The sequence below is a fragment of the Scardinius erythrophthalmus genome, assembly GCF_964197995.2.
Source record: "Scardinius erythrophthalmus genome assembly, chromosome: 17".
Taxonomy (NCBI): Eukaryota; Metazoa; Chordata; class Actinopteri; order Cypriniformes; family Leuciscidae; genus Scardinius; species Scardinius erythrophthalmus.
Window position 1 is genome coordinate 33,242,872 of NC_138237.1, and position 26,816 is coordinate 33,269,687.

Here is a 26,816-nt window from a genome sequence, read left to right on the forward strand (position 1 = left end):
TCATCGGAGGATTTTTGGCCAGAGGCTAAAAACTACAGCCAGTAGAAGGTGCTAGATCCGCATGTTTTCAACCCGCCCATAGAGGGTGGGATCTCACTCACAGAATGTACAAATAGTGTCAGCCATCTTTTTTTGGAAGCTAAACTAACAGGTTTTTATTCTGTGGAGAAAGCTTAGGTAGGGGTTACCATCCTCTTTTTCCCAGACATGTCCGGCCATTGAGATCGTCCAAAATGTCCGGAATTTGGCTTTTGTTTTCTGCAGTCGCCATTCATTGTTTACATGCACACCTTTTGTTTCAATTTAACTGAATTCATTCCGATTGGTGAATCTGAATGTAGCGTTTACATGAACGCTAAACAAGTGATCGGTCAATGTGCATTTTAACATTGCTAAGAAAATTCCCGCTCATCATTCTCCCACGGCCCTCAGTCCCGTCCTGCTTGCCACAGTAAACATAATGAATGGTGACTGTAGAATGCAAAAGCCTAATCCCGGACATTTTTGGGGATCTCGAAATCCCGTGCAGACTCGTCACAGAGACTCACTAGTAGATAGCCTTGTTGTTTAACTGCGCTCTCTTACTGGTAGTAGGGCGTGGCTTGGGAGTGGCCTCGTAGGGCAGCAAAGCAAGTGCATTCTGGGAGTTGTTGTCTTTCATCCACATAAGCCACAAATACATTTTCTGGCTTTTCTCAGTCTAGAAGGCTCCGAATTCAAAAATAATTTCACATTTCTTCTACATAAATGACCCATTTTAAATATACATTCATCTTTACAGAGGTGAAGTATCCCTTTAAGTAAAAATCTATCTACCTTTGCCGTTTTAACCTATAAAAACAAATGCCAAAGAACATCGCAACTTTCATCGCAACTTTTTAGAAAAGTGGCCACAACATCAGGCATTTTAGGCCGCAACAATCACAAAAAAGGACCGCGAAATCCTGGAGGGACTGAATGGCCAAAAGCTGTAGCGGTGACAGATAAAATATCAACACTACAGAGACTAAAAGTAAAAAAAAAAAAAAAAAAAAAATCTATCTTGGTTGCTGTACGTCTAGTGAAATAGTCAACTATCATAACTCACCCCCAAAACTCCTCTAAACGGTTATACATAAGATGGAACATCTACAAACTGTTGTCTCAGATGGTGTCCTGTTTTGGACAAACAAAGGCACGAGTATAAAAATAAACACTCTCCCTCCTGACTCTGCTATGCATTAACCCAGAGCTGATCCGGCAAGGCAGAGAGTACACTCTTCGTGCTCCTCTCAATCAAACTATCAATAATGAAAGATGACAAACTGTTTCCTCTTCCAAGAGGCTCTGGCACAGGTGGAATCGAGGAATAAGCAGTGAGGCCACAGGTTGGTCTCTCAAACATGGGTCTGAGAGGGTCTCTCAAACATGCACCGCTGTGGAGAATTTAAATAAGGTGAACTCCAGCTTGGATGTTTGCAGTATCGATATGTCCACTTTTTTATAATGTCTTAAGATGGACCTTTGCTGGCTGTAAATTATTAATGAGTCGGGGCTGTTGTTAAAGTTTAATTATCATATCATGCCCTGCCGTGTCTAAAAAGGGATTTCGAATTAATGTGCCTTAGTCAGCTTTAGTAGAGCTACAGTATGTATGCAAAACATCCTCCATATGACCCACAAACGCATAGATTTGCAAATATGCAGAGGTTTGTGCTTTATGGGGATTTGAAGGAGAATGCTAATGCTCATATTGAAGGGTTTTAAGAAGTGTGTTGAAAGGAAAGAATTTTATAGAATGTTAACACGTCAGTACTGAGCATCTAAGGTATTGTTATGAGGCAGTTTAGAAAGGACAGAGAGGAGGATCTAAATGCAGTGACTATTTTATTCAAACAAAACAACAAAATAGCACACTTAACATCCATGTAGGACAACACCAGACAAAGAACATGAGAAACACTGGGGTGTATACAAGGGGCGAACAGGGGGAACAATCAGGAACTAATCAACAAGAAAAACTACAAAGGACTACAAAACATGGCACTAGGACAGGAAATACAACAAAAGTCCTGACAAGACATGGAGACTATATGGCAGGTATAGCTGACTGTTTACTCTACATTTCAAAGAAAGCATGGTGAAATAATGAGGAAAAAAGAATGACATGAAATGAAGAACACAAACAAGCAGCTGTTATTACAAAATATATGATATAGATATACAGTTTTGCTCGACTGCTAATACATAATTCATGAAACAATTCACCATTTTCTCACAACTATAAACACAATCTCATAACTACACATAAACTTGCACAAACCTCAAATTGTCACATCAAAATCAAATATTTTAGTCAAACATATATTGTCTTTTGTCCGAATTAAACTTTGGCTTCAGATGACACACAAAAACAAATAAACAGACTACTTTCCTGCCCAGTGAACACTAGTGAGATAAATTCATTACAAAAACCTCTTATTCAGGAATCATTTTGCAGCTTACATTATACAACATTAATGAATGAATGCAGATAGGCTACCGTAAAATACAACAATGTGCTTTAGGGAAAATTAATTTTAGTTACATAACTGTAAAGTGATCTTACAGTAGATGAAAAGTGAAAAGAAAAGTTCAAATACCAACTAATTGAATATGAACGGTATGCAACACAATACAGTATACTTATACAGAAATAAATACAGAAATAAATAAATAAATTCAGCAGCCTCTGCACCTTCGGCCATATTTTATTACCATATACAGCAGTGGTGTAGTCCCAACAACAAAAAAGTGCTTTACTATTACCCAGTCGCTTTGGGCAGGCTTTATAGTTTCCTGGTTCATGACGTGCAGTCCATTGGACTGATTTTACATGTGCTTCAAGACGTCAACACGCGAAGCGTTCCCTTAGCGTCAATCGACGCAGCGTCTCGTTCCCTCTTCAGGGAACCGAGGTTACAGTCATAACCGAGGCAAGCTGTTATATATTAATTTTATTCTTATTTTTATTTTTTTCTTATTATTATTTTATATGCATTAGCATATGATACAGGTTAGAAAGGATATAAACTTTTTAAAATTTGTTTGTGTTTACAAACTCAAGGATGAGTCTAAATAATTTTGTGAAAATCTACATAGAGCGAGTTTTGAACTCAGAACATCTTTTAATCATTTAAGTTTAGAAATGTATGGTGTCATAAGTTGTTCTGTGTTTACATCAATCATAATATAATGGTTGTGGCAGGTTTATATTTGCCATATGGTGACTGAATGTTTTGCATTCAGAAACCAGAGGAAGAAATTTGACGATGAGTGGAAAAGAGTGAAATAAATGTTCTCAGCAGACGAAAACTTGACTTTCCCCATCCCTTGTCACTGGCTTGTTCAGTACTTCTTTTGAAGCAAATGTGACATGATTCCTATAAGTAGAGTTGAGCAGAGACGTGTCCTAAAGCTCACATTTTCTCTCTGTTCCTCAACTCATTCAAAAATAAATATTCACATTTCAACCTTAAGCATAGTGAATCATTGAAAACGCCACAACATTGTGTAGCCTATGATTGTAAGAACTGCCGAATCTTATATTTATTAGAGCTTTGACTAATATTATTTTTATTTACCATATGCAGAATTATTTAACATTACTGATAAACTAATTCCTCAGAAAATACTGTTAAAGACAGATACAGTATAGATATTTGTCCATTTGAAAAAAAATTAAACAGTTGATCCTGGTTTCATAAAATCACTTGCATATACATTTCAGTGTACATTTTTTGTAATGCTCAGTTATCTCTAATAATCATCATCTGATTTCATAAGTCTAGCTGTAGTCTTGCTAGCCATGCAATGGACTGGCCATCCATCCAGCTTGTTTCCCTTCCCACAGCCCGAGCATCCCAGCGATCACACTTAGGACAAGATGGACAATTTGGAGAATTGATGGAAGGATGTTTTTTTTTTTATGCTTGTCAATAAGTGGTTAAGGCATCTTCCAATCAGTCATCATCTTATAAATCTATTTCATAGAGTGAAAACTATGCTCTTTGTTGCCTCATTATGGGAACTGCTCTATAGAGTTGACTGCTCTATCATTCATTATACTTACAACATGTGAACACTCAATCATTTTCACCCTTGTTTCTTTTTGGCCTACCCTTACACACATTGCAGCCTTTATTTCATCTACACAAGGTCGCTAAGATTTAACATCGTAAATGTAATTGCGAAAATGTGCTGCAACACACTCAACTCATTTGTAACGCAAGACATTTTACTGCATCGAGTTGGATTGATGGAAATTGAATGTTGTGCATACCCTGACAGAAGGCCCTTGATAAACACACACAAATTACATATAGATTGGACACAGAATGTGAGTGAAGTGAAGCCTTTTTTATATAGCACTTTACTATGTACTACTGAACACACAAAGCGCTTTACAATCATATCAGAGGGTCTCTCCTCAACCACAACCGATGTACAGCATCCACCTGGATGATGCAACGGCAGCCTCATAACATTGGCGCCAGTGCGCTCTCCATACACCAGCTATAGGTTTGGGAGGAGAGAGAGTGATAGAGCAATTCAAAAGAATGAGTATTATTAGGAAGACATGATTGATATAGGCCAATGGAGGTAATCTTGGCCAGGCCACTGGGGTTACACCCCTACTCTTTATGAGAAGTGCCATGGGATTTTTAATAACCAAAGAGAGTCAGATCCTCAGTTTAACGTCTCATCCGATGGGCGGTGCTTTTTTCAGTATTGTGTCCCCATTACTATACTGGGGCATTAGGACCCACACAGACCACAGGGTGAGCACCCCCTACTGGCCTCACTTACACCTCTTCCAGCAGCAACCTAGTTTTCCCAGTAGGTCTCCAATCCAGGGGTTCGTTTCCTGTACAACTACGTTTCTTGCTGCTTAACTACAATAGTACGATGCATCGTTGAAGAAATCAACTTGCTAGTCATGACTGTTTACCGAAACCATATTGTCGCAAAGTGGTCGTTCAACCACGTTGGTTTATGACTTCACGCACTTGGAGTAATAACAGACATGACATCTTACGCACTAGAGCACATTCACATATGCGCACTCTTCAAAAACGGTGTTTTAAAGGGGTCATGGACTGGATTATTTTATTATTTTATGTTTCCTGGGGTGCCCTTATAATGTTAGTATGATTTTAACATCAAAAATGGTCATAATTTATAAATAAAAGGCATTTTTACAAGCCTGATTTTAGCCTCTGATTTGAACGCACTGTTTTAAGGGGCGTGTCTGTCGTGAGACTTCAGTGTAAACGCCCACTGCTGTGATTGGCTGACATGTTTGCATATGAAATAGCTAGTATTACATGTGAAACTCTCTCTAAAACTTTTACTACGTTTTTACTATTACAGCTATCAAGATTAAGGAATCGTGAAAAGTATTGATCATAATAATCTATTCCCATCACATGAAAGGTTGCAGTGATGAGCATTGAGCAGATGACAGACAGTCTGTTGATCGCGTATGAAAAGATCTTATCATTGCAACGCAATTTCGGCACTCTCACAAATGCTTTCACCAGAGGTGTAAAGTCCAGGGATCAGAAAATAAAAGTCCTGCCATATATTTATTCCACCCATGAACTCAGCCAGCTGATTTCACTAATTAGTTCTATATCTTGGCTGAAAAACGGTGTTAATTAGCAAATCCAGGTGACTGGAACAATAGCTATTGAGGAGGACTTTTAGGGTGCTTTTACACTGGCAGTTTAGTTCGGAACGGGGCACGGTTCGAATGAAAAATCGCTAATGTGAACGCTGTCATGCGGACCCAGGTGCGCACTGGGGTACCGAACCCGAGACTACCTGGAGGAGGTGGTCTGAGTTCGGTTGCTCCCGAACCGTGCCGCGGTTCGCGTGAATATGAAAGCAACACGGACTCGGGTGCGCACTTGTTCAGGAAGTAAAGTGGCCTGAGCATGCGTTTTAGCTGATTATGATGTATTTAGTTAAATAAAACACATGTAAGGGATAATAGTGTTGATTATTTACCTTGGATACAAGCGAGAGTGAGCCTGCAGTGTATTCGCACTCAAACGCAAACGCACTCGGGCTCGGACTGCAGCAAACGAGCCCAGTGTGAAAGCAGCCTAACTTTCTGAACCTGGACTTTACACCTCTGGCTTTCACCAAATAACAATGCAAACACGATATAAATACAGTAAGAGCTTTGTTGTACTGTACATTGTAACAGCGTCATGATTTTGTGATGATTGATTTCAACTAGTTTTGGCAAGTGTCCAGATAAACTCGCACTGTTTGATTGACAGTTTGGGCAATTGGAAAGGGACCGTTCTTTGATCGCTTTCTTTATGTAATTTAATCACAGTTTAAATAAGATTATTTTCATCCTACTAAGAGAAACGACGTGAAGTTGATTGTTTAGTTACTGGCTTGATTTACTGATTCTTAAACAGTATTGAATGATATTTTGAGAGATAACCTGCTGAACTTGAATAATTCAGATAATAAATCAGAAATCACTGATCACAGATCAGGCATTAGAATACTTACATGTTTGTGGCGGTGCTGGCAGATCCATATTGTAAAAGTCTGTTTGCAAAGCCTGCGCCGAAATTTACCAAATAATCCACAGTGAAATACACCGAATACAAACAAATAATGCACTGCTGAGACATTCACATTGTTGGGAAACCCCTTTTTTTTGCTCAAGATAAGGATTTATTGAGTCCATATGTCATGCAAACAAGAAACTATGCTTCTAACCACAGGTCGAGAGCTGTCATTCCAACCACAGAACTTTGCGATGCTGTTTGCGAATGTTCATTAGAACTAAGTTTTCAGGAAACACAGACTCGTTGAACTATGCTGATAACGCCGGAAATTGCAAACATTTTTGGCTAACGATGCTTTTGGGAAACGCACCCCTAATGACCAGGCTCAACCCTGCCTAGCTGCAGTGGGCAACCAGTCTCGGGCTACAGGGTGACATGGCTGTGGTGCACTTATTGCTGCTGCTGATCTGTCCATTCAGTCATGTCCGACTTTTGGCGACCTTATGGTCAAATATTCTCCAAGCTGTCGTGTCGAGCAGTGCTTCTTTCAATGGTTTAATTTTCATATTGGTGTCTGTTTTGATCGTGTTAAGCCAGTGAGTTCTTTGCCATCCCCTCCTTCTGGTTCCACTGACCATCCCTTTAAAGCTAAGGTTGAAACCAATTAATACTTAACATTAATCAATACATTGAGAGAGCAGTATTTTTTATTTATTTTTTTTGTCATTAACTATAAAAGAAACAGTGTCCAGTGGAGGAATGTCACTCAAATTTTCCCATGACATTTGCAAAATGGCTTTGTCTATTAAGCTAAATTTAAACTTCAGTGACTGCACTCTGGCAGAGAAAGTACTTTGAAAGTATACAGTACTTCAGTTCTTTTGGATAATCCATATTCAGTGCATTCATGAGTCCGAACAAGCGTATGCTGCTGGTAGATCTGTAATGTCCTCAAGAACAATGGCCTCTTCCAGTATTATTTGGTCAGAGTTGGTAGTGATGTAACAGCAGCATCTTCGGCCACAGTAAGGATTCCGATCTCTACATCTTTGGTGCCGTGGTCTAAAGGATCAGTATCCTGGGAGAATAATTCATGAGATGGGGTATTAATTGAAGTGTAAATTTAAAAATAACAACAACAACAACAACAACAACAGCAACAACATTATTATTATTGATGTTGTTGTGTAAATAACCTGAATACATGAAAAACATACATAATTTAAAAATTGACCAAAAAATGAAAATGGTAATTTACCAAGACACATCCTGAGTAAACTAGTTTCATGCTGGAAAAGTAGCAATCCCTTAAGATCTGTTGTTTTCTGACGTGTGGTAATGTCACTCACCTAAAAAGAAAGGAAAAAAAAAATATATATTTTTTTTAAATCTGCAGATGCACTCAATAGATCCCTTCAATATAGGGATCTCTACTGCTTTGGGAGTTAAAGGTACAGCACACCCAAAAATGATAATTATGTCATCTTTTACTCTTCCTCATGTAATTCCAAATCCATATGACTTGGTCCATAACAAAGTTTTTTTAAAGAATGTACAGATTGCTCTTTTACATACAGTGGCATCAAAAAAGTAAATCATATTTAAAATCATAAAATTTGTCAACAAAACATGCACTGTTTCCCAATTGACAACTGAATGAAAAACAGACTGATGTCATAATTAAGTTTATGATATCGATAACTGATATTATAAAGTTATTTACTGACTATTTTCCTCTCTATATGTGTTCATCCAAAGTAGATTCTCATGGTCGACGTTACAGATACACGAAAACTCTTTTTCAGAGATCTGTAAAAAACGAGTCAATTGGAATCACCACAAAGTTTTACTACTATACTTATTCCTAGAATGTTCTAAATCTTTAGAAATAATAATTAAAATAATAATTAATATTGACAGTTGCTATATAATGGTTTACCTCATCCTTTAGAAAAAGTGCAGGTGGCAGGCCATCTCTCTCTGAACTCCTCAACTAGTGTAAATACATAATGAGCAAACATCTCATTTGATATGACAAACAATTGATTATAAAAATTATAAATACCAGACATGTTCAAGTCCCTAAAGGCCAAGTCGAGTCTTAGTTTGTACCTTTTTTAAAACAATATTTCTAACCTAGTTATTGTAATTAACAGTGTTTTAAACTTTCAAAACGGATTTCTACTTCAAAAATGTCTAATATAGCACATCAATTATTACTTAAATCATTCATGAATTAATTTAAAATTAAAATACATAACATTATGCCATTTGGAATGCAGGGAGATTCACCACGAGATATAAAAAAAAAAAAAACTAAAAAAAAAACTAAACGTACTGTGTATTTTGAGCTATTTGATTTGCCGTAGTTTACTGTAGTTCCTGGCAGTGATTGGTAATGTAGTCTTCCAGACAGCGCCGGCGGTAACAAACCCCTTGTATAAACAAGCAATACAGTAAACAACACAAAGAACAATATTCCCGTCAGTGTGTCGTTAATACATACCAGTGACTCTTTAGAAACGCTGGATTGAATAGGCAGGACACAGCTAACGTTAGTTAACATCAGCAATGGCAAAAAGCACCCAAAAGTGTGCGAAATTGGCAGCACTGGTGAATTACATCAGGCCATCAGTTTGGGAAGAGCACACTACATCATATATGACAAATAACATACAGTCGATTATAAAAATGATTAATACATACCAGTGATTCTGCAGAAAAGCTGAATTGTAGGCAGCACTCCGCTACCGACTTCTCACCAGCTGCAGATAGAGACCTCACCGCCGAGTAGCTGAAGTCTCAAACTGCGCATGCGTTCAGGGTTCAAACTGCGCACGCGCTAACTAAAAACGTGAACTTCAATGAAAACTAAAACAATTTAGTTTGAACAACAAAACATTGTATGTTCTCATCATTTAAGTAACGAATTTGTTGAATCAACTTAGTATGATGCATGAACACTTCCAATAAAAATATCTCAGTTCATTTGACTGTTTTATGTTTATTTGGAGAACTTTTAGTAAGTTGTCTTTTTTTACAGTGAAACAAATGTGAGTCATAACTGTTAGCTTTTCAAACTTCTACATTCTCAAAAGTTGAATACAACAAAAATACCAACCCAGGCTCATTGGAAATACATAGCGACCCTACCAAAAATAAAAAAAGTAGATACATACAATTATTCATACAATATACATACAATTCACAGCAGTTTCCAGATAAAGTAAACACTGGAGGCATTAAAACTACAACATCTTTTTACACAAGTTATGATTACAGGAGATTATTGTTAAATAAACACTTATTGCTCTGTAGCTAAACCTAGTGGTTTAGTGTAGGTGGTTATTTTCAAATGTGATAGAGCATTAAAGTCCGCGTGAACCGGAAGTTGCAAACGACTTTTCTCCAGTGTTGTGACGTATTTCCCAGTGAAACGGAATATTGAACAGGGGGCAGGGTTTTACTCTAGCGCTCCTCCTCTCCATCTCTCGCTCATAGCAGACTAACGGTTTGAGAGGAGTGGTTAAGCGTTTCCCAAACCAAGCCGTCAAACCTACATCATCAGCCATTCCAGACCGGAAGTAACTTTTCAGACTTTGATTAAAGATTACGACGGCAAACAATTTTTTTCTGTGTATTAACTTGCACGGATTAATTTTTCACCACAAGATTAGTAATATGTGCTAACAAAGTAAATAGGGTCAATTTTGATTTCAGTTGGTTAACCTTTTAGCACCACTGAACTGGACATTTAATTTCCAAACTTACACGATAAGTTCAACAAATCTAATAGCTACAACTACAACTGAGCATACTTTTAGTTCCACTCACTAGACATTTCACTTTGAAACTGTCACAAAAGGTGCAAGAACCAACGTAATATCATTTTGCAGAAATGACGATTTGGCGATTTGTGCAGAACCATCGACTTTTTGTGTGCGAGTGGTTGGGGGAGACCGTCCAAAATTTTACAAAATATAAATATTTACCCTTCTGTTGAAATTACTTTTACTGATCGACTGAGCGTTAGGTTTGCTGTACAACGATGAGATAAGGTGCAGTTTTCCTTGCTGTGTCAGTGCTTATATGCTTTACATTTTTTTTGTTTCTATGAGTAACAAAATATGTGGAAGACTGAATGATGGGGGACTTATAGGCGTAATATTCTTAATATTCAGGAATAGCGACAGTAAATGCGTTAATGTACAGTATGTTCTTGCTTCGATAAATCAAAAGTAGGCAACCAAGTGGTGCCCCCTCAAATATACTAAGTGCATGATGCCTCTGAACACTGTAATAGCCAATTAGGATCCAGGACTTGAACCATCTGTTTTATAATGTGTATTATTCAACACAATCATAATCATTAATAATTTCTTAAAGGAACACTCCACCCATTTGCATTAAGCTTTGCATTGTTAGAAACCCAGTCATACTATTGAATGGTCGTGCAACACTCTCTCATTTTCCCCTGAGACGGGAGAAATCCGTATTTACCTCTTACACTTCCTCCCACAATGACGCAAAAATCGTCATTTTGCATCATTGTCGGAGGAAGTGTAAGAGGGGCGGATTTCTGTTGAGACTACAAGCACTAGTTCCCACCCTTTCAAACCCGCCCATAGGGGGTTGGCCCTAATGCGCTAACAGACCTATCACAGATCAGTGCCAGTGAGTGCCAGTGAGTTGCTTTCTGCGGTTGCCATTCATTGTTTACATGCACACCTTTTGTTTCAATCTAGCTGAATTCATTCCGATTGGTGAATCTGAATGTAGTGTTTACATGAACGCTAAACAAGTGATCGGTTGATGTGCGTTTTAACATTGCTAAGAAAATTCCCGCTCCTCCGTGAGAGATACGAGACTCCCGCTCCCCTCAGCCTCGTCCTGCTCACCACAGTAAACATGATGAATGGCGACTGTAGAACACAAAAGCCGAATCCCGGACATTTTGGGCGATCTCGAAATCCAGGGCAAACTCATCACGGAGACTCGCTAGTAGCTTAGCTTTGTTATTTTCAACTGCCCTCTCTTACCGGTAGGCGTGGCTTGGAAGTGGCCTCTTAGGGCAGCGAAGCAAGTGCATTCTGGGAGTTGTTGTCTTTCATCCACATAAGCCAAAATACATTTTCTGGCTTTTCTTAGTCTAGAAAGCTCCAAATTCAACTTTTCACATTGATTGATGAATTTCAAAATTCACATTTCTTCTACATAAATTACCTATTTTAAATACACATTCATCTTTCCAGAGGTGAAGTATCCCTTTAAGAACTAAGAGGTTCTTTAGCTCTGAAATAGTTAAAGTCCCCCGTGGTGAAAATCAAAAAGTTTTAAGAGATAAAATGATTGACTAAAGGGTACTTTAACATTTCAAAATAAGATATTCATAAGATATACTTTTTTATATTTTCTTTTATCATATTTTTACAGGACATTACAAGAATATTAAAAACAAGCAATATATCTGAGTCCAAGTGGGGGAAATAACAAAAACAAGAGACTTCAAACACCATTTGCCTATAATGATTGCATTTCCCCACTTTTTTCTTTTCTCTTAGAATAAGAGAATAGATGGCAAACATTACTCATGACTCAGATATTCACATGGCACAGTCAAGGCTAAGCTATGATTTCCTAAAGGTTACCAAGATAACGGTGTCGCTCATTCTTTCTCCACTCTCTTTTTCTATTCTCCTTTCCCTGTTTTCTTGCTGTTCTTTTTCCAGAATAACCACTACAGCAGCCTGCATGATGGACCTGAGACGGTACCCCCTCGACGAACAGAACTGCACCCTGGAGATTGAGAGCTGTAAGTGAAAGGAAATGTGAACACACACACACACACACACACACACACACACACACACACACACACACACACACACACACACACACACACACACACACACACACACACACATATGCTTTGTTCGAAATGCAATACTAGCATACTGCACCTGTAGAGAAGATAATTTGTTGTGTTCTACACACTTGTCTTTGCATATGTTAAAAACACTGGCATGTTTTAGAGGATATAATATGCCAAACAAGCATATCAGGTACCAGAATATTATGACAAATAACAGATTTTTTTTATTATAATTTTTTTGCTGAACTAATGTTTTAGAGTCTTCTCTAAATAAAATCACAAAAATATTAAATAAAACTCAGAGTTTTAGAGATATCCTAAGATATAAATACAACATGGTAAGATGTGTCTTTAGCTCCATTGCATTTCTAAACAGAACCAAGGTCAATTTCCTTTTTATGTCATAAAATATTTAATGGAAATAAATTTCAAATAACTTTACAAAACATTTTAAGCTACATTTACATTTATACATCTATTTTGTTATGACAGTATATGATTCTGACTGGAGGAAAACAAACTTCCAAGTACCTTCTTTCAAATGAGACTACAATTATGCGTGTAGTGCCAAGACTGGTAACACTTTGTTGTTAGCACTTAGCTTTCATTAATAAAGCATTAACAAACATTATATAATGTTTAACAGATCATTAGTTAATATATATTCAAATAGCTACAATATGGGATAATGTGCTTTTAAATGTTAACTGATTATCTTGATTTTAAAAGTTATAACCACAAACAGGTAGTATTATAATGTATTGTAACTGCTGTTATGATTATTTATCAGATGGTACAACATATTATAAGGTTGTTTATAAACATTTGAAAGCATGTTTACTTAAAAAAATGATCTTTTTTTTTTTAGAGGACAATGCATTATAACCCCAGATGAAGCCTGCATTTATAATGCATCATAAGTGTATTCTTAGTGCATTATAATGCATAAATAATGCCTTATAAACAACCTTATAATGTGTTGTGTCATCTCATGAATAATCATAACAACAGTAATGATACTTACATACTTAACCTCAATTCAAATATGATCATTCATGTAATGACATTTATACTACAGGGCAGTTAAATGCTTGAATCTGATCTATTGTTCTAAGGTGTCCAATTATTTTCAGGGAAATGCACAGGTAAATTAGTTCCATGCAGGTCTTGACTGCATTACAGTTCCATATCACTTCGCCAAATAATTTTTTTATAATTTTAGCAAAAGAATGAAAACCCACAACGACACTGACCAAGCAAATACAAAAAAAAAATTATTTCCATGTTTTTTTGCCACTACATTTTGTTTTATTATGTATTTATTATTTATTATAGAAAGGCACCTACAGTACTCTCTTTCTCCCGCTCTCTCTCCCACTCAAATGCACATACATACAGTATCTCTGCTCTGACGATTTTAGCAGTAAAATAGTTTAACAACTTAAAAGCTAAATGAGATTTCTCACTAGCAATGTAATAACGGCACTGTTCTTGGAGCAGATACACGTACAGTTTCACTACAGTTTATAGTTTATACTATTATTAAAAGAAACGCTGGAGCCGAACACTGTTGAGAGACACACAGACTCAGATAATTCATTCACGCTTGATAACTAACTAACTCTCTCTCTCTCTCTCTCTCTCTCTCTCTCTCTCTCTCTCTCTCTCTCTCTCTCTCTCTCTCTCTCTCTCTCTCTCTCTCTCTCTCTCTCTCTCTCTAATAACTGCATTAATAACTGTGTCAGTCTGCTATCAGTGGCTCAAGCCTCTGTTACTAGCTCTAAAACGACGTTTTGGAATTAGCAACGGAGGCTTGGGATTAGATGTGTAAGAAATTAGTTCTACACAAAAGAGTCTTTTAGGGACAAAAACTGACAAATTTCTTGAAATGCATCATCTGAACAATGTTTTGAGGTGTGGTAACCTTAGTATAAGAGGAATAATTGACTCCTGGCAGTTGAATTATTACAAAAATAATGCTTCATTGAATAATTACAAAAATAATGCTTCACATAATGCTCCGCTTCGTGTTGTGGCCACATTACCACATCAGTTGTGCATTATTTTTCTAACTAGATGTACCGCATGGCGGTACAAAATATGACCGCCGCTCAGGCCTGCACTGGCTTTCCACAAAAATAAATGACGTGGAGCAATTTGGCTGTATTGCGTGTTTATGTATATACCTAAAAAAAGTAGTAGTATGTGCATGTCTGTCTGTGTGTGTGTATGTGTGTTTGTTTATGTGTGTGTCTGTCTGTGTGTGTGTGTGTGTGTAAGTATGCGTGCGTACATGTGTGTGCGCGTGTGTGTTTGTGTGTGTGTGTCTGTGCATGTGGATTTGTATGTGTGTGTATGGGTGTGTGTCTGTGCGTGTGGATGTCAGTGTGTGTGCATGCTTGCGTTTGTTTGTATTCCTGCATGTGTGTGTGTGACAGTTGGGGTTGCCAACTTCAGAAAAGGAAAATGAGCAACATACCATAAAAATTTCTTCATCCTCGGTGCCACGGTTCAGGTAGTTATTTAGGAAAAACTGCATTTTTTTGGGTTTGGGGGGGCCCAGCGCGGGGGGGGGGGGGTGGCCCCCGGGGACCAAACGAAATTTTTCCGTAGAAGTCTAGTGGGGCTACATGCCCACCAAATTTCATGTTCCCCGGTTTTTCGGTGTCCCTGGTATCGTTGACGAAAAATTTACGGGGGCCCCAGCGCAGGGGGGGAGTGGCCCCCGGGGACCAAACGAAATTTTTCCGTAGAAGTCTAGTGGGGCTACATGCCCACCAAATTTCATGTTCCCCGGTGCTTCGGTGTCCCTGGTATCGTTGACGAAAAATTTACGGGGGCCCCAGCGCGGGGGGGAAGTGGCCCCCGGGGACCAAACGAAATTTTTCCGTAAAAGACTAGTAGACCAACATACCATAAAAATGTCTTCATCCTCGGTGCCACGGTTCAGGTAGTTATTTAGGAAAAACTGCATTTTTTTGGGTTTGGGGGGGCCCAGCGCGGGGGGGGGAGTGGCCCCCGGGGACCAAACGAAATTTTTCCGTAGAAGTGTAGTGGGGCTACATGCCCACCAAATTTCATGTTCCCCGGTGCTTCGGTGTCCCTGGTATCGTTGACGAAAAATTTACGGGGGCCCCAGTGCGGGGGGGGGGAGTGGCCCCCGGGGACCAAACGAAATTTTTCCGTAAAAGTCTAGTAGACCAACATACCATAAAAATGTCTTCATCCTCGGTGCCACGGTTCAGGTAGTTATTTAGGAAAAACTGCATTTTTTGGGTTTGGGGGGGCCCAGCGCGGGGGGGAGTGGCCCCCGGGGACCAAACGAAATTTTTCCTTAGAAGTCTAGTGGGGCTACATGCCCACCAAATTTCATGTTCCCCGGTGCTTCGGTGTCCCTGGTATCGTTGACGAAACATTTACGGCGGCCCCAGCGCGGGGGGGGGGAAGTGGCCCCCGGGGACCAAACGAAATTTTTCCGTAAAAGTCTAGTAGACCAACATACCATAAAAATTTCTTCATCCTCGGTGCCACGGTTCAGGTAGTTATTTAGGAAAAACTGCATTTTTTGGGGTTTGGGGGGGCCCAGCGCGGGGGGGGAGTGGCCCCCGGGGACCAAACGAAATTTTTCCTTAGAAGTCTAGTGGGGCTACATGCCCACCAAATTTCATGTTCCCCGGTGCTTCGGTGTCCCTGGTATCGTTGACGAAAAATTTACGGGGGCCCCAGCGCGGGGGGGGAAGTGGCCCCCGGGGACCAAACGAAATTTTTCCGTAAAAGTCTAGTAGACCAACATACCATAAAAATTTCTTCATCCTCGGTGCCACGGTTCAGGTAGTTATTTAGGAAAAACTGCATTTTTTGGGGTTTGGGGGGGCCCAGCGCGGGGGGGGAGTGGCCCCCGGGGACCAAACGAAATTTTTCCTTAGAAGTCTAGTGGGGCTACATGCCCACCAAATTTCATGTTCCCCGGTGCTTCGGTGTCCCTGGTATCATTGACGAAAAATTTACGGGGGCCCCAGCGCGGGGGGGGAAGTGGCCCCCGGGGACCAAACAAAATTTTTCCGTAAAAGTCTAGTAGACCAACATACCATAAAAATGTCTTCATCCTCGGTGCCACGGTTCAGGTAGTTATTTAGGAAAAACTGCATTTTTGGGGGTTTGGGGGGGCCCAGCGCGGGGGGGGAGTGGCCCCCGGGGACCAAACGAAATTTTTCCTTAGAAGTCTAGTGGGGCTACAGGCCCACCAAATTTCATGTTCCCCGGTGTTTCGGTGTCCCTGGTATCGTTGACGAAAAATTCAGTAAGGTGACGAAAAAAAAAAAAAAAAAAAACTTTGACAATCCCTATATGACCGCTTTCGCTAGCTACGCTAGCGGCGGTCATAATAATTCAACAGTCCTCCCATCAATTATTGCTTACTTTGTAATCATTCAAATCCACATTAATAAACAAGCTGTTAATTAGTGTATCATTTGTAGATATAAAGTAAGTCAATAAGTTCATTAGCAAACATTTGCAAGCACATTATCTTATATTTGTAGCTATACCTATTGTAGCTATTTAACCCCCTGAGGTCGGCTATCGCGCCGGCGCGATAGGCTCGTTTTTTTCCGTATGAGTGCAAAAAAATAATAAAATAAAAATATTAATTTTTATCTTTTAGGCTTGTTTTGTACATCAATCGATTCTGTTAAATGTGTATTATTTTTGTGTATACTCACAATAAAAACAAAGTGTTGTGCTTTTTGCCAAATAAAGAAAAATATACGTGATGCGAGTTCTGCCTTCTCTCTGCCAGTGTCGTCCATTCTGAAACGCGTCCGAAAATGAACAATAACTCAGCGAATACTCAGTCAAACAGGCATTCAGACACACAGGCATGAAGCTTGAATTCTCTTCTCTTAAATGAAGTAATTTATATAAAAAACAAATATTCTCATTTTGTGAAATCTGTATTAAAAGAGAGCGATTCCAGTCGACCTAATTAGAGCTAATTCAAATGTAATGTGACTCCGCCTACGGAGAGCGCGCACTATTCAAACGCAAATGAATGAGGCAATCCAAGCAAACCTGTGAACGCCCACATATCAGTTTATTCAGATCATTACTTTAACACCGTCTCGCAGCACTGTGAGCCAGGGCCGGCCCGAGGCATAAGCGAACTAAGCGGCTGCTTGGGGCCCCCTCGCCACCAGGGGGCCCCCCAAGCGAGTTTTTTTTTTTTTTTTTTTTTTTTTTTACATATTAATTAACTTAAACAAAAGACATAAATGAATGAATGGATTAATAATTCAAGACAAGAAAATTCTGATTTCATGATCAGTACTGCCTACAACTGGTGCAGTGACTGCCAGTGTTTGAGTCATGCGCATAACCTTGCGTGCACAGACAATTCGTGCGAAAAGTCACGGTAATGTTAAGCCATGTCACAAAAATTTGATTTGATCAATGATTTATCCTTTAAGTTTAATGATATTCAGAACAGAACAAGGATAAAAAATAACTATAAACAAGCCAAAACGAATTAATTTAAAGCGAAAGTGAAAGCGGCGTTGGGCTCACGTATCTCTCTCATTAGAATCAAAATGTTTAAACATTCGCGATGGATTTGGATGGCAAACTATTCTTTATTATAGGCTTCTTTGTACTTCACCCACGTTCCAATATCGAAGAAAAAAATTATTCTCTTCACATGCGCAAAAATGTGCTTGAAATCCAATCGAGGGAAAAAATCATTCTCTTCACATGCGCAAAAATGTGCTTGGAAACATCACAGTGGAGCGGTGCTTAGGCTGCGCAGCGTTGAATGGTACGAATTAGGCTACTACTGACTATTTAAACAGAGCAGTGTAATTTTTATATGTTAGGTTGACTATTTTTTTTATTATATTTTATTACGGCTATAACGAACAGGATGCGATATCATTGCAATGCTATGTTGTGTGTCTGTGTGTGTGTGTGTGTGTGTGTGTGTGTGTGTGTGTGTGTGTGAGGCGCGGACGCGATCGAACAGTGGAAACACAAAAACATATTCCATCATGTTCATACAAGTCATCATTTAAACTGCAAAGTGTTGCAAAGCGTTGGAGGATATTTTGCAAATTATAATTTTTTATATGTTTTGTTTTCAGAAGTTTCAAAGAGTTAGTAAAAGAGTAAAGAAAAAGTTAAAACATTTTTATTTAAGTATATCTATTTTTTATTAAGTATTTATTTTGTATTGATACATAACCTCATTGTATTAATTTATAATGTAACATTATAGAGTGACATTGTGTCAATAATCGTCAAGCACAGCACAGGTGACTCCGCGTGTTGGGAGGGGGCCCCCAAATCAAATTCTGCTTAGGGCCCCCAAAAGGCTCGGGCCGGCACTGCTGTGAGCAATAACAATAATGAAAAAAGTACCTCAGAAGTGCGGGTATATCGAGGAGCGAGCTGAGGAATACTGTAAGTTTTTTTTTTCTTCTCACGTGAATCGGGTTTCTGTTTTTGATGAATGAACGGCAGAGATGCGCGCTGTTTACCACAGCTCGCAAAAAGACAGTTTAAATTTAAATCGTGTGTGTGAATGAATGAGGATGTTTTAGCAAACTGTATTACTATACTGAGATGAGTAAAAATCGACTGAAATATGTTGAAATAAAATGTAGGCTATTTGTATAAGCAATACGTATTAAACTGCAAATTAACATTTATATGCCCTAATATTTCATAAAAACAACGTTACAGTCAGGCGAAATATGAAAGACAACATTTTGTTGACTAGATTTGAGTACAGTTTTTACTGTAGAATATACTGAATATATATATCAAATAAGCTTTTGTTTAGCAATTTTTATATATATATAAAATAAAGTCATCAACTAAGATGTTAGCTGTTCCAATTTTGGCTATATTCAAACTAATGAATACATAGATAGGCATAAAATGTAGGCCTATAATCTTTTTTTTTTTTTACAAAGAAAGAGTACACTTGAAATATTGTTGAAATTTTAATTATTGTTGTAATTGTAACCTTTTTAATAAAATAGCAAAACATATTTACAAGATAGATGTAAGCAAAATCTTAAATGGTCAATATAAGTCTTCTTCTAATTTTTTGTCCTTGCATTGTGGCTCAGTCAGTCAGAGTCACACCTGAATGAATGGCTAATTTTGCAGAGTCATTATGCATAATGGGTGGGACATTTTGTATTCCAAGGTGTAAACCACTCCTCGTTCACGCCCACTCGCATAATGGCTTTCCAAGCAAAACCTGTTTTACATCAATTTAAATCAATGTATGGTTTTATCTGAACGATAAAGCAAGACTATTTTCACATTATTTTGAAGCCAGAACTCGAAGGAAGAACATCCATTTCTCAAAAGTCTTATTCATGCATATTTATTATGAGTTTTGAGGTCTTCTTTCAGCAACTTTCATTTTTTATTTTTTCAATAACCACGCATAAGCATTATTCTCTTAAAAATAAAAAAATATACATGCATGGTGATCACATATTTTGGTAGCCCTGTTTGTGCTATATAGAGTGAATTTACACCTTTGCCATTAACATGTTTATAAATAACTGAAAAAAGCACAAATGTCAGAGCATGTCAGAACACCTCCAGGGCCCAGAAAACACCTCAGACTCCAGAGGGTTAACAGGTTAAAATAACAATTTTTCAGCAATGAATAATACTAGTATAATAATCCAATCTTCAAAAGTAACAAGTTCCCCTACACTGCACAAATGCCAACTCTTACTCACATTCTGACCACATCACCTTGAAGAAAAATCGTGAACTCGTCCAGCTCATCAATTTCACTTTTGCTTCTTATCTCTGTCACACTCCACAGATACCTAATGTAAGCAAACATAATCATTAAGGCCATTTAGAGCAATCATCCATATGTGCCGTCCTGCCCACTTTGTCTTTAAGTGTCAGTAGTGATAAATGCTCTTGGAGGGGTTTGACACTGAGGGCTCATGGCACAATTGACAGAAGTAGGTAAGATTGAAAGTGTTTGCTGGTTTATCAATGAGGTGCCCTGCACTATCGATCAGTCAGTCGTACCAGGATGTTGTGCCCTGTCCATCACGGGTACATCAGTGGAGCTACAGTGATTACGCCATGTACATTGTTTCATGCTTTCTGTTTATCACTTGAGCAGATCAATGCATCAGTTGCTACCTGCTGAGGCGTGAGCATTTTTTTTAGATCTGCTTGTATAAACACTTCTGTACTTTTGGAACATTAACGTTTGCTCTTCCAATAACTGAATTCCTTTGGTGTCACTAACCTCACTGTGGGCCTCATTCATGAAACATTTTTGTAATTACCATTCCTATATAAATTTACACAATCAATATAGAAAGTGTTTGTCAATGCATAAATTGTTTGTAAAACCATTCTTATGTAAATTGTTGCTTTAATTGTTTAAACATAAAACTTTTCTTATGTAAATTGTCTCGTTTAATACAAAAATACTGTTCAGAAAACCTTTTTGCCCCCATCTAGTGCCTAAATGTTAGCCTGAATTTGTCATACTCATATTCTACTCAGAATGTGAGTCTGATACTAGCCTGGTTCTACCAGACTCTCGTACATTTCATTTGTACAGAGAGTCTGGCCTCTCTCCATTGAGAAACGTTTACTTCCTTGTAGGCGGGTTCTCTGTTAAAGTTCAAAACTATTGGATCTGCCCAGAGTCACTCAGGATCTGCCATAGCCAATCGCTAACGTGTGAGTGTGACGTATGTCATGCGCCGAAACCGGCCGGAAACATTTACAAATTCTAAATGTATATTTGACACTAAGGACAGTGATGTATTCAGTCAACTGTCGAAGCTGGGTCTAATCATTAACAATACGCCGCTGCGGTTGTTTCGGATCTGCCGCAAATGCTGTACAGTGATCACCAGGCTACTGCGCGATACGGAAACAACTTTTCTGCCTCCTTCACTTGGTTCTTCATTAGTGCAACAAGAGGGGAGACGACAACAACTATCGGCTTTGCATCCCTATCGTTCGCCTTAGCTAACTCATTCACCATTAGAACTGCCATGGCAGTCATTTTGACCGTTTTGAATTTTATATCTGCAATAACTTTGTTGAAAAAATAAATACAATCCTGCTGGTACCTGACTTTTCCTAAAAGTGTCTGTATTTTCATTTAAAATGTTTTTCATATAAATTACACATAAGGCAAAAAAAAAAAAAAAAGAACATATTTACCTATTTCGGCCATAAACGGTCATATTGACCGCACTGAATTTCGCGGTATTATTATACCAATATACGCAACAATAAAATGTGGTAAAAAATACACTAAACATATTCAACAACAGATCATTTAAATGTAATGATATTCAGAACAAGAATGAAAAAACAACTATAAACAAGCCTAAATTAAATGCTTTATAAGCGAAAGTGAAAGTAAGCGGCGTTAGGCTCACGTAACTCTCTAATTAGAATCAAAATGTTTCAACATTTGCGATGTATTTGGATGCTAAACTATTCTTTATCATAGGCTTTGAACGTCAATCACGTTCCATTATCGACGGAAAAAATCATCCTCTTCACACGCAAATGGTACGAATTGTAGCCTACTAGTACTGAGAAACAGAGCAGTGGAATTTTTATATGTTAGGTTGACTATTTTATTATTATATTTTATTATGGCTATAATGAACAGGCTGCAATGCTGGAAAATGGTGTGTGTGTGTGTGTGTGTGTGTGTGTGTGTGTGTGTGTGTGTGTGTGTGTGTGTGTGTGTGTGTGTGTGTGTGTGTGTGTGTGTGTGTGTGTGTGTGTGTGTGTGTGTGTGTGTGTGTGTGTGTGTGTGTGTGTGTGTGTCGGCGGGCGCGATCAAACAGTGGAAACATGAAAACATAGGCTACTATTTTGTTCAGGGCATCTACGAATATTATTTATTTATAAATTATAATTAAACTTGTTTAAATGTACAGTTTTGAATAGCGATCAAAATGACCGCTTGCGGCAGTTTTAGTAGTTATGGAATTCTGGTACTTCTAGTGCTAACGGAGTGAGCTGGAAAATCAAACTTTTCCCGCACCCCGTGGGGAGGAGGGCCACAACATCATGGCCACCAACAAAACTTAGCAAACATTGTTCTTGCTCCGGCTTTAACTTCTGTATATTCGGCAGTTTTGCAACAACGGACCGAATAGCTTTTCTCACATCCATTACTCCAACTCAAACTGACGCACCTCATCAACGTCATCGTTCTCAGCCACTCCCTCTGTTCGCTGATTGGTCCTACAAAAAATTGGTTTCTGGAAACCTAAGAATATACAGCAGTCCCAGACGTAGTACTGAAGTAAAATGAAATTGAGCGGAAGTACGTAGGAGGGCGGAGCCAGGCTAGTCTGATACTGCTTCATAGGGCTTTTATTATGGGGCGTGTCTCAACCGAACCAGAAAAAAAAAAAAACCTCTGCACTCAATTGGATAGACCTACAACCAATCAGAGCAACGGAGTAAATGACGCATGTTCTTCATTCATATTTTCAACCAACAAAATGTTGCGGCTCTCTGTTCCTCTTTTAAAATGAAGGCGCTGTGGATATCTTCTATAACAGACGCGATGGCGGAATCTACATATGATGTTTCATAAACAAAGTTCGGGAGGAGCATGTACAAATAATCAATCCAATATCAACTTGTCATCAAACAATACCATGTCTAACGTTACCCTATCTATCAGCATGAGGAAGCATATTCACTCTGTCAACTTACCTAACAGTCCTTGACAGTTTTTCAGCATCCCTCCACCACCCCGAATCATCACTCTTGTCTTGGCTTGTTCTCTCACAACCAGGAATACGGGGGGAGTATGGCTACCGAGCCCACAGCCCTCTCCTCGGACAGCACGTCATATACGCATTTACTCTATATGACTTATTTGTGTGAACTCGTTAAATCTCATATATGCATTTATTCTATCTGACTTATTTGTAAGTGTGAACTCGTGAAATCTCAATTCTCCAGCGGCAGTCATCTTTGTTGTAAACTAATTCAACCCAACTGCTCTTTGATGACGTGGGTGACTACGTAACCGCAGATCATCTGTCCATCATCGATTAAAGCCCGCCCTGGCAATTTGATTGGCTCGGCCTTCTGGGAGCCGAGCATAATTACTCCTCAATGGATCGAGTCCAGACCGAACTTCCCGACCAAAAAATGTTGTGGGCGGGGTTCGGGCTGGCACCCAGGCTACCTAAATGTTGTACTTAACAGAAGAAATGCCGGTGTACATTTTCAGTAAAATTATTCTTAAATAATTTAAGAATGTTTGTACAAAAAATTTACACTGAATCTTTTTTTTTTTTTTTACTTTTCATTATATGATACTGAGCTGCCACATTATAGTACATATTAGCGGTTGAACAGTTTCATCAGTTTAGCAGGCTGAACATAAGTCATTAACAGATGAGTTCAAATCAAACTTGGGGATACAAGAAATAATAGTATGAATTTTATCAACAAGAAACTTAAAAAAATTATCACAGATTGCAGGTGTAGCATCAGGAAATGAGAGCAAATTGGGATTATTTATTGTACTAAACAGAGTCTTTGGGCTGTGAGCATGCTTTGCTATCAAGTTAGACAAATATTTTTCTCTAGCAGCCTTAATAGAGTGCTGGTAGCTCACCATGCAATCTTTCATGATTTCATAAGATACTTGGAGCTTATCTTTCTTCCACTTTCTTTCAGCTTTCCTCCACTCCTGCCTGGAGGCACGAGTATCTTTGTTAAGCCAAGGTTGCGTCCTTAATTTAGGTTTCTTAATTTTAAATGGTCACAGTCTTTAAATAGAGCAACTGAGTCCAAAACATTGCCACACAGAGTGTTAAAATAATAAAGTTGATCATCAACAGACATCTCTGAGAAGGAAGACACAGTAGGGCAAACATCCCTAACAAAAGCATCTTCAAACTGTTTAGATGTAACAGAATTAACAGACCGGATTGGACGACCACGGGACTTGACATTAACCTTTGAAGTATTGAGTACAGAGTTAAACAATACTGGCTTATGATCTGATAGACAGATTTCATCAATCTCTATATTACTGACAGTAAGACCTACTGAAATGACCAAATCAAGAGTATGGGCTTGTTTATGCGTAGACTATGTGACAGACAAAGTGAGATTAAACGAGTCAATAATTTTAAGAAATTCATTAACAAAAAGATGAGAGGGACAACACGCATGGATATTAAAATTACCTAGAATTAATAGTTTGTCATAATAAGGTACCAGAGCAGAATCATCTTATTATAATAGGGAGGTTGATAAATCAAGGCACAGAGAAGGGTATTTTCTGGAGTACTTGAACTTCAAAACTGCTAAATTGTCCACTGATAATAAACAACACTTAAAACTGTTCTTATAAATTGTAGCAACCCCCCCACCACCACGACCCGATGTCCAAGAAGAACTGACTAAATTACAGTAATCAGGTGCCGCTTCAGCAAAGAGGGCCAAGTTCATCACAATTTAGCCAAGTTTTAGTTATAAACATAAAATCTATATCACGTGTTGAAAAGAAGTCATTAATTAAAAATGTTTTATTCGAAATCGATCTTGGTTCCATAGATTGAGTCAGTGATGCTGAACATCTGTGCTCAATGCTATATGCAATGATCAATGCTCAACATCTGTGAAGGAGCGTGATCAAGAGTTCTGAGGTTGCTGAAGTGTACCCCAGCCTGGGGGCTTGATCTTAAAAAAGCTAGATCCGGTAACAATCTGTACACCATATCCAAATGCTGTGGCCAGAGAGGTACGAGGCATGAAGGTCTTAACTCAGATGAATTAAAATAAAAAAAGTAATCCATCGTTAGAGATGTAGGCGAGAGAGGTAGCAGAGAGAGATTCCAATGGTTCAACACGATTGCGACAAACTCTCCTTAACCGCACAATAGTACCGCCACGCTTCCCGTGTCTTCTCGCCCGTTTTCTTCTGTGCAAAGAACAGCCTGGGACTCGACAAATGTCCAATGGAAGTCGGGCTAGGAACGGAGGATTAGAAGATCCGCATTCTCGTTCATCATAACCCTTACGGCAGTAATCCACAGCCAAAGTATGAATGTCAAGAAGAAACTGGAGATCATATGTAATTAAAGATGTAGCAGTAGGTGCTGACAAGCACAGAACAGGACAGTTACGAACAGAAACAACGGGTGGCAGCAAGTGAAATGCTGAAGTTCACTATTTTACAACAAACTACTTCTTGCAGTAATCTCTTCTCATTAGCTTTGTTTTCTATCCAAAGTTGCGATTTATGCGCAAAGTTTAAGTTATTCGCAAAACTGAAAATTGCATAAAACATTCACGAATAAAGCACTGTTTCCATACACGCATAAGAAATGAACAACATCACTTCCTGATGAACTAGTGCTGAATATTACTAAATGTAATTTGCTGCAGTATATCAGAAATTACTTGCACCTCAGAGCATGCAAATTAAACACAATAATGGTATCCCAAAATGTGCATAAAAATAGGTAGATGGAAACATAATAATGTGACAGCTTGTCAAAGAGGAAAAAGGAAGCACACTAAACACTCATCAAACACAAATGTGTGATGAAACTGAGCGCAGTGACCCACTAGATAACGAACAGCAGAACCATTTACTTTTGCAATTAAAAGTGCTGATAACGACACATAACGCAGACCAATTTACACATCACTAAACCACAAATCACATTTTTGTCTCCATTGATCAAGCAAATTAACTAATTTGTTCAGCACCTTCTGGTAGGTTGTGCAGTATCACTTCACAAATCGGCATGCTTGCTAGATGTAAAATTGCTGTTGTCCAGTGCGATGGTTGTATCTATAAATGATATACTATGTAAACATTCATTACACTGTCTACCATCTCTACAGATGGGTACACCACAGATGACATCGTGTTCTTCTGGCAAGGAGGGGACAATGCTGTAACTGGTGTGGACAAACTGGAATTGCCTCAGTTCTCCATTGTGGAGCTGCGTCTTGTGTCCAGGGAAGTGAGGTTTACCACAGGTATGGATGATTCCCTTATGTGCAAAACGGCCCAAATACGTCATGACACTTTCAAAGCAACTTACATTGCAATCAAGGTATACATTTTATCAGTCTATCTAATACCTAGGAATTTATCCCATTGCTAGTGTCATGCTATGGTAAACGTGATTTCACCATGTACAACATCTTTGTTGATCCTGGAACAACATTCCAATCAATCAATCAATCAATCAATCAATCAATCAATCAATCAATCAATCAATCAATCAATCAATCAATCAATCAATCAATCAATCAGTGTTATTCACCAATCATTTCCCTTTGATTTTAGAGATAACTTATGGGTAGGGTTTGGTTTAGGG

At 38.5% G+C, this 26,816-nt stretch overlaps 1 protein-coding gene across 1 annotated transcript in view; it reads left to right on the plus strand.

Moving 5' to 3' along the window:
- The window catches only part of gabrb4 (gamma-aminobutyric acid type A receptor subunit beta4), a gene marked incomplete at its 3' end in the record, with an annotated part of 96,397 nt that overhangs the window by 62,938 nt on the left and 6,643 nt on the right, over positions 1-26,816 (plus strand). Inside the window, exons 5-6 of the mRNA XM_081390451.1 lie at positions 12,284-12,366; positions 26,335-26,472. Coding sequence (XP_081246577.1) covers positions 12,284-12,366; positions 26,335-26,472 — 221 coding nt within the window. The remainder of the gene's footprint in view (positions 1-12,283; positions 12,367-26,334; positions 26,473-26,816) is intronic.